At 45.2% G+C, this 16,444-nt stretch overlaps 1 protein-coding gene across 3 annotated transcripts; it reads right to left on the bottom strand.

The window, feature by feature from the left end:
- Window positions 1-3,805: 3,805 nt before the first annotated feature.
- CFAP144 (cilia and flagella associated protein 144) lies at window positions 3,806-15,615 on the bottom strand. Of its 3 annotated transcripts, XM_063657085.1 has the most exons (4): window positions 11,827-12,009; window positions 9,089-9,148; window positions 6,971-7,074; window positions 3,819-4,013 (listed from the first exon to the last, which is right to left on the bottom strand). In XM_063657085.1, exons 1-4 carry the CDS (start codon window positions 11,957-11,959, stop codon window positions 3,936-3,938), a joined length of 375 nt encoding a protein of 124 aa, XP_063513155.1. In that variant the 5' UTR covers window positions 11,960-12,009; the 3' UTR covers window positions 3,819-3,935. The 3 variants fall into 3 exon arrangements, with proteins under 3 accessions (XP_054353050.1, XP_063513155.1, XP_054353049.1); XM_054497075.1 differs by lacking the exons at window positions 6,971-7,074; window positions 11,827-12,009 and adding an exon at window positions 14,954-15,615 and having other exon boundaries at window positions 3,806-4,013; XM_054497074.1 differs by lacking the exon at window positions 3,819-4,013 and having other exon boundaries at window positions 6,971-7,821; window positions 11,827-12,027.
- Window positions 15,616-16,444: the final 829 nt, after the last annotated feature.

Here is a 16,444-nt window from a genome sequence, read left to right on the forward strand (position 1 = left end):
CCCCGCCTCCTGGGTTTTCACCATTCTCCTGCCTCAGCCTCCCGAGTAGCTGGGACTACAGGCGCCCGCCACCACGCCTGGCTAATTTTTTGTATTTTTAGTAGTGACGGGGTTTCACCATGTTAGCCAGGATGGTTTCGATCTCCCTACCTTGTGATCCGCCCGCCTCGGCCTTCCAAAGTGCCGGGATTACAGGCGTGAGCCACCGCGCCCGGCCAGATTAGTACTTTTTTTTTTTTTTTTTTTTTTTTTGAGGCGGAGTCTCGCTCTGTCGCCCAGGCTGGAGTGCAGTGCGCGATCTCGGCTCACTGCAAGCTCCGCCTGCCGGGTTCACGCCATTCTCCTGCCTCCGCCTCCCAAGTAGCTGGGACCACAGGCGCCCGCCACTGCCCCCGGCTAATTTTTTGTATTTTTAGTAGAGACCGGGTTTCACCGTGTTAGCCAGGATGGTCTCGATCTCCTGACCTTGTGATCCGCCCACCTCAAGGACTTTTGGACAATTTTTTTTAAAGGTCACAGAACAATTGTAATTTTCCCCCAATGATAATTAAGATCACTTTGCATAGTTTCAGCAATAAGTACATTTTTGTAGTCCTGCACTATTGTGCGAAGTGAAGACTGACTTTATATGCTTTTTTAGATGAGTATACAAAGTAACAGCTTTCTGTTTTTTGGGCAGAGTTGGGAAGGAGACGAAGGCAGAAAATGTGGTTGCTCTCTTTGCAGGAGCAGAGCTGCAGAAACATACTGATTGCTTTCAGAGTGCAACCTTGTGATGAAAACATTCAGGCATTTAATCTATTTTATAATTTACACTAGATTATAAAACTAGATTCACCTTTCTGCATATCAACAAATCCACTTTTTATGCTGTCCTGAAAATTTAAATATTCATGATGATGAATTCAAGTGTAATTATAATAGGTACCTTTTTCACATTGAAGACTAGATGTCCAATAATGTTCCAGAATCTTTTGGTATAAGATTTTTCTGTTGTTTGTTTTTTATTTTTTGAGATGGAGTTTCGCTTTGTCACCCAGGCTGGAGTGCAATGGCGTGATCTTGGCTCACTGCAACCTCCGCCTCCTGGATTCAAGTGATTCTCCTGCTTCAACCTCCCAAGTAGCTGGGATTACAGGCGCCCACCATCACGCCTGGCTAATTTTTGTAGTGTAGAGATGGGGTTTCACCATGTAGGCCAGGCTGGTCTCGAACTCCTGACCTCAGATGATCCACCCGCCTTGGCCACCCAAAGTGCTGGGATTACAGGTGTGAGCCACCATGCCAGGCTTCTAAGATCTTTCATTGGAAGTCATTGGACCTCAACTGCATGCATTGTAAACTCACTATTCTGGCCAATCAGAAATGATATCTGATCATTATCCTGTATATTACCTACTACATTGCTGGTTGAATTACTTCCAGTACTAGATATGCAGTTCTGCTGTAGATGATGGTAGCTGTGATGATACCAAAAAGGCTCTTTTTAGCCCAACAAAAATTTTAAAAGAACATTGAAAACAAGCAGAGTGGATACATAACAAATATGCAAACAGACGTGTAGAGGAAAATGAACCTGTTCTATTCTGATATAAAAACGATGCACAGTATTTCATTTGCATTTTACAAAACAGAACGGAGATTATACGCAGCATTTACAAGTATCTTACCTTGTATCACAATGCAGGATTCCACTGCTCCCCATCAATGTACTCTGAATTTCTGTATATGAGCTTCTGTGATATAAAATGGGGCGAATCTGCTGAGACTTGCCCTCAGGGTTTCCATCCTTAACCAAACCCTATTATATATTGGAGGGTCCATGGCCTTCTTCTCAAAACAAATAATTAAAATAAAAATCAAGATCCTAAGACAAAATATACCTAGCTCTTTCTAAATAATGAGCAATGATTTCTTGTCATTAGATGCATTCCGCCTCACTCAGGAATAAGAGATCTTTAACAGTTTCTTCTTTATCCGCTTAGGCCAAAGAAAAAGCCAAAGTGATCAATATATATTAAAATTTAGATATTAATTTTATTTTCTCTAAGTTTTTATACTTCCTAGTTTTAAAAAAATGCCAAAATGCTCATGTTCTGGTTTTCTATGGTTTAAATAGCAACATAGGATGGCAACATTGGCTTCTGCGGTTTTACAAAGACAACTCCCTTGGCATACAGAATGGCCAACAAAGGATCTAGCTTGATGGCAGCTGGGAACAAAATCTAACTTCCTGGAACTCATCATTTGAGGGTTCAGCGGCAGCACACTTCTTTTCTTTTCTTTTCTTTTCTTTTTTTTTTTTTGAGATGGAGTCTTGCTCTGTCGCCCAGGCTGGAGTGCAGTGGCCCGATCTCAGCTCACTGCAAGCTCCGCCTCCAAGGTTCAGGCCATTCTCCTGCCTCAGCCTCCCGAGTAGCTGGGACTACAGGTGCCCACTGTCACGCCCGGCTAATTTTTTGTATTTTTAGTAGAGACAGGGTTTCACCATGTTAGCCAGGATGGTGTCAATCTCCTGACCTCGTGATCCGCCTGCCTTGGCCTCCCAAAGTGCTGGGATTACAGGTGTGAGCCACTGCGCCCGGCCTCAGCACACTTCTTTTCATTTGCCTCCTCCATTATCTCGTGAGTTGCCTCTTTGATTTCATTTCTCCTTTTTTTTTTTTTTTTTTGAGCCTCAGTGCCTGGCTCAATGACATCTTTATGATTAGTTCCTAGATTACTTTCCTTACCTGCTGGCCCTTTTGTAAAGATTCCTTTGACTTCCTTCCTTCTTTCCCCTCCCCTCCTTGGCATCCTCTTTAAGAAGCTAAGGCTCCATGAGGAAGAGATGGTATTGGATCCCTTGTGCCCTCCACCCTTTCCTCAGGGACGTGCAGCACCCAGGGGTGCAGGAGACCAGATTTCTGCTAATACAGCCCCACCCAGTCATTTGCTCACTCTGCAGAGATCCGTGGCCTACATGGTCATGCAGAGGTGGCACACTGGCTGCAGAGGCTGAGCAGAAGCTGAGATGGCTGCAACTCTGAAGCAGGTGCTAGCTCAACAGGATGAGGTCCAGGAGGAATGGTTCGTAGCAGGAAGGGGAAATGGAAACTGACTTCCCTGGTTCTTTCCTTAAAGGTCTCTCAAACGGTACTATGTGGGGGTCTCTAGAGAAGTTTCATTATTTTTCCAGAGGGGAACACTCCATCTTCAAACCTAGGGTAAAAATGTAGTATATGTGTGGGTGGGCACCTGGGCTAGGGGTTCAGCCTTCTTTTTGTAGATTTTCACAGATTATTTTCAGCTCCATACCTGGCTTGTGCCTTGTGTTTTAGTATCCTTGAGCCCTGGGCTTCTCTTCTTCCCCCAAGAATAAACCCCCAGCCTCCAGCACGGAGGAGATGTTATAAACCTGGCTCCTGGTGTAGGGGTGGGATTACCCCTACCCACATCCGATTTCAGATCTCTGCTTCACACCTCACTCTGTCTCAGAGTCCTGAACCTCTATCTAGAGTTCTGGAAACCCTGTGCTCAGAGGCATTCCATCAGCTTGCATTTTGTAGTTCCTGCCATCCTCCTCCATCAGCTTTCTATCTCTTGAACACACTTCCAGTTTTTTTCTGTTGGTAACATTTTCCTTCCATTCTCTCAGTGGTGGGTTTTGTATCCCTTTGTGATCCTTTATTAGTATTAGGAAGGCAAAGCAGATGATTGCATGCAGTTAGCCCACCATCTTTATCTGATTTCTCACATTGCTTTACCACACAAGGATTTCAACCAGTGGACTTGACCAGAAATGAGAAAACTGAGACTTCGTTTTAAAGTAGTATTTTATTTCTCTGGGCTGTGCACACTTAGGGCATTAGATCCATAGATGGGCTCCTCCGCTGGGATGCTACTTGTGGTGATCATCTCCTAAGCCCCACATTTTAGCCTTGTACAGAGTGATGTCACTGCAGACCCTGAAGAGTGATGTCACTGCAGACCCTGAAGTGATTCAGCCTGTGGTCATGGCGTTCTGGGTTGATCTAGAAAGGAGGATGCAGAATCAGAAAGAAGCCTGTGAGGATGCAGGAGGACCTGGGTTTGGAGTCAATGGGCCTGGCTTATATCAGGCTCCACCCTCCCAACCTGTGGCTGCATTGCGGAATGGAGATGACCACATGTACATCAAAAAGGTTGTGAGGTCAGAGGAGAATAACCTACACACAGTTGTGGTTCTCCCTGTCACACTGCCTGACTTGGAAGCCACAGTATCCTCAGCACCTAGAGCAAGACCCAGCGCATGCTAGGTATTCAATGCATATTTGCTGAAAGAATGAATTTGTTGAAAGAGTCACATAGAATCTGAGTAAAAGTCAGCACTCTGACACATCGATCTTATAGAAGTTACACCGTGCAAATAATTTAAAAAACGTATTTCCAGAAAATGTTACCAGGAGATGAGTGGCTGAGTGATGGTCATTGAGTCTGGCTTTGCCAGTGTCCCAGTACTGAGACTGGAGGTATCTTGTCTATCCAAGGTGAGGCCCTGCCAGGGGGCAGGGAGCTTCAAGTTGCAGCTGATCAAGCCTCTTCTGCCCCAGCTACTTCACTCTGAAGCTCCAACTTAATTACCTCTTCTGGTTGCACAACACCTGCATCTCATGGTTTTTGGGATATACTTTCTTACTATGCTAGCAGTGCCCTTGTGATGGCATTGTCCCCAGGTTTATATGATGAACAGCATGGAATATTTGCAGACCCTCTGCAACTCCAGAGTGCTCACTGATCTGGAGACACATGCACTCTGTGATCTGCAGAGCCTACGAAGGTCTGAGCAGGGCAGGCCACACTTGTCCTTCCTGTTATCGTAAGCCCGCATGAGATGTCCTGGAGGGTCAAAGATGCAACATCTCCACATGCACACTTTGTACTTGTGTGAGCCAGGTCTTTACTCTTTAACAAAATGAAGAATGGTGAATTAATTTACTTGTGCATTGTACTGTTCTTCTAAGTTGCTTCATGATCTATCTTGGCTGATTTCTATCTTCACACGAACACCCCATTCTTCACAACCTTTCTTCTCCCCGGCAAAGATTCTTTCCTTGAATGAACTCTACTCAGGCATCCTGAATTACTTTTCAACTAGGTCTGATTTTGGGATTTCCATTTCCTCTGCATTGTCCAATTCTAGCAAAAATCCTGCTAAGGTGATTTAACCAGAACCCCCCACCTTTAATATCTGATCACCCTTGATATCCGATTGGGTTCCTCATCCTCCACCACTCTCCAGGTGATGTCTGATCCTGCTAGCCTGCCTTCAGCAAGCACCCTGTTAGGTGGAAATTAGCCAGAATCTGCCCCATCCCTGATGTTTCCTCCTAGTATTTTTCCATCACTCACCCCCACCTCGCTCCTTGGCTACACAGTTGCACTTGCCCATGCTGTAATCAGAGTTGAGGCCAGACTCTTTCCCTCCCTCACTGCAAAACCCCATAGTGGTGCCTATGCCTTTCACAGTAGTTTCCCCACTTGGAAAAGTCTTCTTTCTGGTTTTTAAATTTTAAATTTATTTTTTTCCACTAGCACTTCCAGTACCATTCCTTCTGGATTTTAACAGTCATTGAATATTGGCCCATTATTCATATTTATATTCAATAACTGTCATTGAATACATATTTTAACACTTTTCTCTTATTCATGATGTTACCTCCGCACCTCCTCTTTCTCTTTGAGTGGTTATCTTCTCCAGCTCTCTAACCATACCTGTCCCTTTGTCCCAAGTCCCTCCTTGTAGGTGTGTATATATGTACATATACGTGTGTGTATATGTACATATATGTACATATTTTGTATATATGTGTACATATTTTGTGTATATATATACACATACAAAAAAAGAGAAGAAGAAGTAAGAAAAAAAGTTAGAGAAAAATATAGAATAGTTGCTTGGTAATGTAGGTGTTGAAGGTTTTCCTAAGCAAGGCACAAAACCCAGAAACCATAATGAAAATTGGTGGCATATTTGATGACTTAAAAATGAAAACCTTCTGCATGACCAAAGACATAAGCAGATTTAAAGACTCGTGTGGCAGAAATTTCTTTGACTTGTTTATTCCATATTGCACATTTCTCCCTTAAAAACAGAAGCGCTGTCTTCCTTAGGGTGATTGTGTGCTAAAGTGGCTAGTTGTGCCCTTCCAATCAAACAAGGAGAGGACCCTTACTCACATGTCCATGTTTTATGTTGTTTTAATTTTTTAAATTTTTATTTTTTTAATTTTAAAAAATGTTATTTATTTGTATATTTTTAAAATTAATATTTTTTTTGAGACAGAGTCTCACTCTGTCACCAAAGCTGGAGTGCAATGGTGTGATCTCGGCCCACTGCAAACTCCGCCTCCTGGGTTCAAGTGATTCTCCTGCCTCAGCCTCCCCAGTAGCTGGGACTACAAACGTGCGACACCATGCCCAGCTAATTTTTGTATTTGTAGTAGAGATGGGGTTTCGCCATGTTGGCCAGGCTGGTCTCAAACTCCTGACCTCAGGTGATCCGCCTGCCTTGGCCTCCCAAAGTGCTGGGATTACAGGCGTGAGCCACTATGCTCAGCCACATGTCCATTTTTTATGGATAAGGAAGCAGAACTCAGAGATATTGAGTGGCACACCCAAGACCACCTTGCTGATAGCTGATGGAGCTGACTCAGGTATCTGTTGTCAGTACCTTTATAACACAGTGTTTACCATGTGCCAGGCACTGTTCCAGGTACTGCACAAATATCACCTCGTTTCATCCTCATAACAAGCTTATGAGATAGGTATTGTATTAGCTCCATTTTACAACGATTAAACTGAGTCATAAGAGAGCTTAGTAACTTACCCAGCTGGTAAGAGGTAGCCAGGTTCAAGCCCAGGCATGTCTGGCCCCCTGCTCTATTCTACGGTCACCACCTACATTGCCGCTGTGTTTCCTCGTGTTTCCTGAGGAAGGAGCCACGCTTACCAAGGGCTCTAAGTCCCATCCAACTTCCTGGTTTTCAGTCTGTGTCTCTGGGTACCTCTTCCTTGGTCCCTCGGCAGCATGGTGAATGAGATTCAGAAACCTGGCTGGGAGATGAGGTATGAGTTATGAAGGAGTCAGGCTTTGGGACCAGAGGTTGGTCCTGTGCCCTTTCCTGCATCCACATTGTTCCTTTCAGGCAGAGCATCTGGGCCTCGGAGGTTTGCCTCAGTCTCAAGACCAGGGTGTCTGGTCTCTCCACTCATCTTTCAACAAATATGTGGTGAGCTCAAACTCTGTGCCAGGCATGCTTCCGGGTGCTGGGCAGAGTGCTGAGGGACAGCATGGTCCCTGCTCTCCTAGAGCTCATGGTCTAGATGGGGCAGAGGACACAGTATTCAGGTTTACAAAATGACGTGATGGTGGCAGACAGGGATACGCGCTGTGAAGAAAGGAATAGGTGAAGGGTCATGTGCAGGCAAGGGCAGCTGCTGTAGATGGGGCGGCGAGAGAAGGCCTCTCTGGTTGCCAAGTAGGAGCCAGCCCTGGGAAGAGGCAGAGGAAGAGCACACCGCAGGCAGCAAGAGCAAAGGCCCCGAGGCATGAGCGAGTTCAGCCAGTGTAGCACAACAGAGAGTGAGGAGCAAGGTTGTAAGAAGTGAGGTCAAATCTTTGTATATTGAAATAAGTATGGCTGCCGACACCAGAAGGATTTGCAGCTCCATAGTTCTTCTGCCCTATCAAGTCTCCACTGGAGAGAGGCAGGCGGACAATGGAATGAACCTGGGCTTTGGAGTCAGTGCTACTACTGGCTTGTTGGGTGGCATCACTTCTCTGGGCCACACTGTACTCATCTGTGAAACGGGAGGAAAATGTCTATCTCAGCAAGATGGCTGGGAATGAAATCAAAGAAGGTGATTCAAAGGACTGACACTGGGCTGGCAAATCCTTAATATAAGAGAGAGAGCAACTAACTCCTGCCTGGCTTTCAGGACCCTCATTTCCTATTCTATTCCTTATGCTACAGGTTCTCAGCTTGCACCCTTTACCCTAGTCAGGAGAGTGCACTACAGATAACACCTTACTGCCTGTGATGATGCCCTCTCTATTAGTCTATTGACTTATCTGCCTCCTTCATAATGCTCTGAGAGTCTCTGCTCCCCCACTTCCCATCCCAGCCACGGTCATCTGTCCACCAAATTTTGCTCATGGAAGGTAGAGGGGAAGAAGAAAAGCTTTCTAAGAGGGATCAGGTTTTCCACCAAATATCTCTCCTCACTCACTCCCAAATAGGGCCCTTTCTCCACCTGTATGTTGTGGCCATGCCAAACTAATTGTAGTCATGTTTCTCATTTCTGTAACTTTCTATAGAACTCGGAATGTCCTTCCACAATCTTCTCCACCTCACCCTGTGGTCACCTCCTCCAAGAGGTTTTCCCAGAACTCCACTGCCTGACGGAGGCACCTGTTTCCTATGCTGTTCTCACATCAGTCATGGTCCCTCTTTACTTGTCTGCTTATTTCCAAGTCTACTTCTCTTCTTCTTCATTATGCTCTGAGATCCCTCCACCCAGCCCCACCATAGAGATTACCTAATAATGAAAATAATCATGGGACTAATATTTCCTGAGGACCATGTACCAGCTACTGTTCTATGCACTGGCATTGTTTTGTTTAATCCTCACATCAATCCTGAGAAATAGGCTAAGAGAGGTAAAAAAAAAACAACTTGCCCAATGTTACAGTCAATGAGTAGCAGAACCAGGATTTGAACTGAGTTAGTACAGCTTCAGAACTTGTGCTTATAACATCTACATGTTTGACGAATGAGTGAAGGCAATGTTAAGCCAGTAGGAACATTAATTGGCTTGACAGTTATAATTGAATATGTCCATCTTTTAAAAATTTTATTTAAAACAAATTTTTATTTTTTTTATTCTATCTGCCACAGACTATCTGAGTATCCATCTTTTTTGAGCTTGGTTTGTATGAGTCCCATTTCCAGGATCAAAGCAGAGGACTCTGATGCTTGCTCCGAGATATCACGACCCTGAGAGGTCTCTCCAGCCAGCCTGCCTCTCTGGGCTCTATCTCAATGGCATTTCAAAGCCCAGGACTTACCATCTGCAGGTTCCTCCAGGTTATCATGCCAAGACATGGGCTTCATGGTGACTGTATGAACTAGAAAAAAAAAAAACAGCATCACAAGTTCAGATTAAAACATGAGTTCCCTGCCCTCTCTAAGGTCCACCTTAAACAGGGCACCCATTTGGCACTCACTGAGTATCTGGTACATGCCAGGTATTATCCTGGGTGCTAGGATAATACACGATTGGATAAGGCCCTCAAGAACCTCACAATCTAGAGTGGCACTGCCCAGAATGGTGGTCATCAGCCACATGTGGCTCCTTGAATTTGAATAACTAAAATTAATTACAATGAACACTTCAGTTCCTTAGCCACGTTAGTCACACTTCGAGTGCTCAATAGCTGCATGCGGTTGATGGCTACAGTTTTGACTACAACCAAGACAGAGAACATTTTCATCACTGATGAATTCTCTTGGACAGTGCTGGCTTATGGGGAAGGCCAAAGAGGTTTGCCAGGCAGTGATCTATGCCCAGGAGGGCACATGGTAACAGAGGAGCAGCACCCACATTCATCCACTCAGCTCATAATTACTGTGCACTGAAGAACAGGCTGTAAACAAGACAGAGCTGGCTCCTGCGCCCCCTGAGCTTTTACTCTATTTATGGTGACAGACAATAAACATACATATATCACCCGGCAAATGTAAGTGTGATGGAGAACAGTAAAGCAGGTTACGTGGATGGAGAGTTGGCGTTAGGGCTGGGGTGTGGGTGATGTATCTCTAGGGAGATACACATGAGCAGAGTTTTGAATGAAGTGAGGGAGTGTGCTGTGTGTGTGGGAAGCATATGAGCGTGAGCCTGGAGAGTTTGAGAAACGTCAAGAGAGCCAGAGGGGCTCCAGTGGAGTGAGCTGGATGGAGACTAGTGGAAAATGAGCAGACACCAGTAGAAACCAGTGGTCTCCAAGCTGCTTGTCTCAAACTCCTATCAGTAAAAGAACTTTAGAGCATGCGCCCTTAAAATATGTATAATTATATAGTTTTTATGGACTATTATCAGTATAGTAGCAAATAACATTTCTATCTTTATAAATAAAAGTAATCAATACAAGTTGTAATATTTTCTAACTTTATTCCAATGGCTCACATGCTCAAGGGACATGAGCTGGGAGGCAGCATTTTCCCTAGAGAGCTTGAAGGTTGCCTGAAGAGATTATTTCCATTGTTGGAATGGACCCAGTTTGAACGGCTTTGGACACTAATTTGCTTTCCTGAAACTAGTTGTTGGGGACTCCAGAAGAAAACCAAGTTAGTTCGAAGGAAAGTGAAGACAGTACATTTTCTCTATAGACCCAGGCAACAAAGTGGACTTTACTTATTAGGCACAGAGCTGGGAGAGGCATTCAGGAAGAAGCAACAATGTTTATGCAGGTAAAGTGGGAAATGACATGACGCATTTAGGAAATCCATTCATTTAGAAATGGCAGGGGGGAAAGGAGTGTGTGGGGGATTCGTCAGCAATGGCTGGTGCAGAGTAGGCACCAAAGTATTTCTTAAAGGAGCAGGGTAAAGTGGGGGAGAGGAGTATGGGATGAAGCTGGCAGGAACCAGAGCCAGATCCAATGCGCCTTATGTCCTGATTGATTTAAACTTTACCTCAGAGGCTATGAGAAGGATTTTAGGTGGGAATGATGTGATCTAATTGTCCTCCTAGCATAGTGCTAAGCTAGCAAAGGTGTAGGGGTTTGGTCGGAGGGGCTAGCTTGGAGGGAAAGAGAATAAGGAATTGGGAGCCCATCAGACCAATCCAGGCAGCAAGGACTAGGGCCCTGCAGAGGCTTCAGGAGTGAGGGTGCAGGCAGAGGCTGTTTGAGGTGCTACTTAGAGCATGAGAGTACCTGAGCAGAGGCAGAGAGGAATCCATATGCATGATGGTGTCTTTCACTGAAGCAGGAACAAGTGGGTCAGGGGAGAGGAATGTTAATAAACAGGACTTGTGCCTTTTTTTAAGTGTGTGGAGGGAGGGAGAGAGACCTTGAGGAGGACTCCGAGGCTTTTAATGATCACGAGATCATTAGATGATGACAGTGAATGATTCTGATCATGAGAGTGAATCATCCGTGGCCTTTTGCAGAGACAGGGTATTCTGGAGCAGCAGAGAGTGGGTAAGGTGGGAATGAGCCTGGCTTTCCTTCTGCTGGGTGTGAGGTGCCTGTGGGTTGTCCAGGGAGGGGAGCTGTGAGGTGGTTGGGCGTGTGGATCTGAAGCTCCATTTCAGGCCCAGTGGCATTCAGGGGAAGGTGGTGTGACAGGACAGAACAAACTGCCCAAGGAGAGTGCACAGTGACAAGATTGAAGGGTAGGGATGTTTTATCAGGGGGCACCCCAGAACTTTCCGAATGACAATATCAGAAGCCTGAAGAAAAACCTTTCACTTGTTAAAAACAACCCAAAATACAAACAAAAACAAAACACAAACAGCCTGCAAAATATAATTATTTCAAAAGTAAAATCATAAAAAGCCATACAACTTTTTTCTTCTACAAAGAAAAGATTTAATCGTGTTGCGCATGAACTTTAATACAGCGAATAATCTGATATGATGTGGCCTCTCCAAAGTCATGGTTCCTGAAATCTAGAAAAGGGGGCGGGTGCTGGGGAAAGAGTTTTTGCTGGGACCGCGTTCCCACCCCCGCAGCCCAGAGGGCTCCTCCTTCCCCGGCGCCCTCCCGGTCTCGCCCTTCCCCCACCCCGCCATGCCTCTCACTCTTGCGGAGGGGATTCACGTGATACTGCGTGTAGAGTTTCTGGGTTCGTAGCTCCTTGAGGTACAGTTCCCGCAAGATCTGGTTCTGATGGACCTCATCTGGAATCACCTTCTCTCTTGGGTGTCCCGCCATGGCCTTGGGCTGCCCCGCGCCCTCTTGCCTGGGCCTTCCGCAGTCTCCAGGCAGCGCGTCCCCGCTGTCTCCAGGCAACGGCGTCCCGCTGTCTCCAGGCAACGGCGTCCCGCGGTCTCCAGGCAGCAGCGCTCGGGTAGTGCTGCCCGGTCGGGGCGGGTCTCACTCCGCCAGCCCCTTCCCCTGCCTGCATCGCCCCGCCCCGCGCTCGCCGGTCGGGATCTTATTTAGCGCCCCGCCCTTTTCTGGCACTGTACTCACCTGCCCCAGCTTCTCAGGCCCGGCTGGTTACTAGAAGGTCCCCTGGATACCGCCAGGAAAGGGCTTCCTGGCAAGGGGCAGACCCAGGAGGTAAGGGACAGATGATTGGACCTCACCTTGGCCAATCATTTCCTAAAAAAACTTTTGGAAGGAGTCGGAAACCTCTCCCACCTTAAAGCAGATGCCCAGAATCAAAACCTCACCAAAAAACCGGAGGTTTCCTCTCTGAGAAAACGTTCTGGCCAGTGTGGCCAAGATTACCAATGTGATAATATTGACAGAATAAACCTTTCCTAATTAAGGAAATTGTTGACTTTATAGTTTGTTTATTTTTAATGTTTGTGTTTAAAATGCACATAATATAATTTTACCATCTTAGCCATTTTTAAGTATTACAGTACAGTAGTATTAAGTATATGCAAACTATGTGAAACCAATCTCCAGAACTTTTTCACACCCATTAAACAACAAGTTTCCCTTTTCCCTTCTCTCCAGCCGCTGACATTTCACTTTTGTTTCTATGAATTTGAGTCTGCTAGATACCTTAAATAATGTAGTTTATTTTAAAAGAATCGCCGGGCACAGTGGCTCACGCCTGTAATCCCAGCACTTTGGGAGGCTGAGGCAGGTGGATCACCTGAGGTCAGGAGTTCGAGACCAGCTTGACCAACATGGTGAAACTCCATCTCTACCAAAAATACAAAATTAGCCAGGCGTGATGGCACATGCCTGTAATCCCAGCTACTCGGGAGGCTGAGGCAGGAGAATCGCTTGAACCTGGGAGGCGGAGGTTGCAGTGAGCCAAGATTGCACCACTGCACTCCAGCCTGGGGGACAGAGTGAGACTCCGTCTAAAAAAATAAAATAAAAAAAGAATCAAAAGTAGGTCTAGCATAAAGAAAGAAGCCACCCCTAGTTTTAGTAAGCACCTAAATACTGACTGAAGACTGTGCTCTTCTTCACTCAGTACTTCATTCATTCATCCATCCATTCATCCGCTCAGGACCCAATGTGAATTGCAGAATGGGTTTAGTCTGGGACACAGTGTTGAACAAAATTTTTAATTGGATCGTTTATCTTTATCAATTTGTTGGAGTTATTAATATATTACTTTGAGGGCTGTACATGCTGCAAATTTATTTTCCCTCTGTGTGGCTTGCCATTTTAGTCTGTTAATGGTGTCTTCTGGACACCAAAAGTTAAACGTAGTCAAATATATTAGTCTTTTCCTTTATGATTATTGCTTCTTAATTTTCATTTAAGACATCTTTTTCTAATTTGATGACCTGAGGTTATTTTTATATTACTTTTTAGAGCAGTGCTGTTCAATAAAAGTATGAGCTGAGCCACTCATGTAGTTTAAAATATTCTAGTATCTGCATTAAGCGAGCAAGAATTAGATAAAGCTAATTTTAATAATGTGATATTTAACTCAGTATATCCAATTTGTCAATGATTCAATGTTTGAATATAAAAATTATTGAGATATTTTACATTGTTTTGTCCTACTAATGTTTAAAATCCAGTGCAGATTTTATACTTCATAACACATCTCAAGAGCTCCATGGCCATATGTGGGCAGAGCTATTAATATTTAAGAGGATTTGTTGTTTTACCCTTTCTCAGTGAGATCTGTATTCCATCTGAAATTGGTTTTCGAGTGCAGTGTGAGGTAGGACTCCAGCTTAATTTTTTCTTTCCAAACTTGTATCCAGTTGACCCACCACCAACTTATTGAAGAGATAGTCCTTCCTCACTGGTCTGCTATGCTACTGTGGCCATAAAGAAAGTGTCCCCATATGTGCAAGTCCATTTCTGGACTCTATTTTGTGCCATTGGTCTGGTTGTCTAAGCTTGCAACAGCACTACACTATCTTAATTACCATAATTTATGTAACAAATTGTAATATCTGGTAGGGAAGGATGTCTTCTCAAGAGAGTCTTGCCTCTTCTTGGCCCTTTGTATGTCCATATAAATTATAATGAGCTTGTCAAGTTCCCTAAAAATATCTTTTTGGATTTTTATTGAGATTATATTGAATCTAGACCTCAGTTTGAGGAGAGCACTTCTTAATGTCATGTGTTCATCTGATGCTATCATCTGCTCAGGATCTGGACACATTCTTGCCTTCTAGACTGCTACCTTTCCCATTCTGAAGTAGAAGCACTGACTGAGCATGAGGCTCAACCCTCAGAGCTTTGATGACAGCACAATGGAGGGACCCTCCCCTTTTTGCAGGAGACATTTCTCAAGGGCAGAAAGTCCTTGGGATGGTCCTGGAATCCTAGGATGAAGAAAATGGCATCTGGGAGGAACCAGACCAAGAGAAACAGAAAGAAACCTGAGTCCCCGTCTATATAAAGCAGGGACCTTGTGCCCTATGTGTGATTCTCAGGGGTTGCACTCACTTGAACTCAGGGCAGATAGACAAGACTTACCCTCCAGAGAACACATTAGATGTGTTCCACTCTTCACTCTCCCCTTCATTCTCTGTCACTGGCCCTGCAGTTTGCTCTGTGACTACAGACAAAGTTCCATGGAGAAGCCAGTCTCAAGCGTAAAGAACCTCATGCAGGCTGGCTGACCAGGCATGAGAGGAAAGGAGCAAACTGTCAAAAAAAAAGGAAATCTCTGGCATCTGAAGAGGATTGCCCAGATGGGAATGGAAACAAAATAGAAATAGTAGCAAGGTAACCAGGATCTGGTCATGGAAAAGGGGTCCTGTCACTTACCAAGGCTGAAGGTGGGTTTGCTGTTGTCTTGCATTCCATGTGTCCACCAGGCCAAGCTGCTGGGAATCCACAGTCCTGGCAATTCTGAACTGCCCCAGAACTGTCCCAGCAGGAGGGAAACCATCTCTCCAGGATGACAGTTGTGAATTGTCATGGCTGGTTGGGGGTGGCTCGACTGGGAGTGGGAGCTAGAGTACAGGGGATTAGAAACAAGGGCTAGGAGGAGGAGCAGGGGGAAAGGCAGGGGAGTAATGGAAATTGGGACCCTGATGAGCATGGTGGCAGCAGATGCACGGTTTAAAACCGACAGAGGAAGAGCTGGGCAGATCCTTACAGTAGGGTAGTGGGTGGGGCTGACTTTATTCGGAGAGGGGTAACAGATAGGGCAGAACCCTGAAAAAGTGGGACGGCACAGGAGACTAGGATGCAGGCTTGAACACTGAGGAAAAACGGCAGAAAGGAGGGCTGGATGATGAGAGCATTAAGGAACAGAAAAGGTGAACTCATGGGTTGAGAAAGAGAAATTTGAGGTAGCTTGCTTGTTGTTCTTTCAAATGCGAGCTCTAGTTGCTTGTCCAAATGAGTCCAAATGAGTCATTGGGATGTGGCCAGATCAACTCCAGGATTTATCTCACACACAGCCCTCACATCATCCCATAACTGAATGCCCATTATGAAATGTACATACACATCCCTTTTGGTCTAGTGAGCAGGTCCCACCAATCAGGGAAATGGTACCATTTTTTAGGTTTAAGAGTTGTCATAGGAAATGGCAAAGAGAAGAAATGGGGCTGTAGTATTAATCCTTGTTGTTGGGATGCTATGTAGTTTTGCCCTCAGTAGGCAAAGATCGACCAAAGGGCTAGGATAGATTTAGAGGGCTGGAGCCTAGGTGAGCAGTGCTGAAGCAGGAATTGGGAAAATGGGAAGAAATCACTGGATAGATATTTACGTCACTGGATAGATTTACATCACTGGATAGATATGTGTGATTAGAGATGTCATGTTCATTTTACCATGAGGACGGCGAAGACCAGAGAAGGAATTCCCTTAGGTGGGCAGGGGGTGACAAAGCAGATGGGACTAGAACTTGGGCCAAAAGAAGAGGGCAGGTAGGAGGGAGCACAGAATGGCGCAAAGCCCAGACCAGCAGCTTTCCCTCCTCCTGCGTCTCTGAACAGGATCCTGTAGGGGGCGCTTCAGAGCAGAACTGAACTTTTTGGAGCGTACCATCTTGGTTCCTGTGTTCCCTTGGTTTGATGACTTACTCTTAACTGGAACCATAAACGTAGGGCTGAAACTGGCAGGATGACTGCCCACTCCTGAGTGACTAACGACTAGATTTGGAGTTCCTTGCTCACTACCTGAGATGCCTGTCTTCATGTCAGATGACTAAGGAGAGTGCACCCTCCCCCTTTCTTTAGTCTGATGAAGCAACTCCCTCTGCTGACGGTTCCTGGTTTCTTTGATCACCATCCAAATCATAAGTCC

Source organism: Pongo pygmaeus, chromosome 1, assembly GCF_028885625.2.
Source record: "Pongo pygmaeus isolate AG05252 chromosome 1, NHGRI_mPonPyg2-v2.0_pri, whole genome shotgun sequence".
Classification (NCBI taxonomy): Eukaryota; Metazoa; Chordata; class Mammalia; order Primates; family Hominidae; genus Pongo; species Pongo pygmaeus.

Coding starts and splice junctions, on each gene's coding strand:
- CFAP144 (XM_054497074.1), bottom strand. CDS start 11,959: ATGGCGGGACACCCAAGAGAGAAGGTGATTCCAGATGAGGTCCATCAG. Junction 9,149..11,826: donor CGTGAATCCCCTCCGCAAGA/GTGAGAGGCATG, acceptor TTTTTTTTCTAG/TTCATACAGTCACCATGAAG. Junction 7,822..9,088: donor CCTGGAGGAACCTGCAGATG/GTAAGTCCTGGG, acceptor CCCGTTTCACAG/ATGAGTACAGTGTGGCCCAG.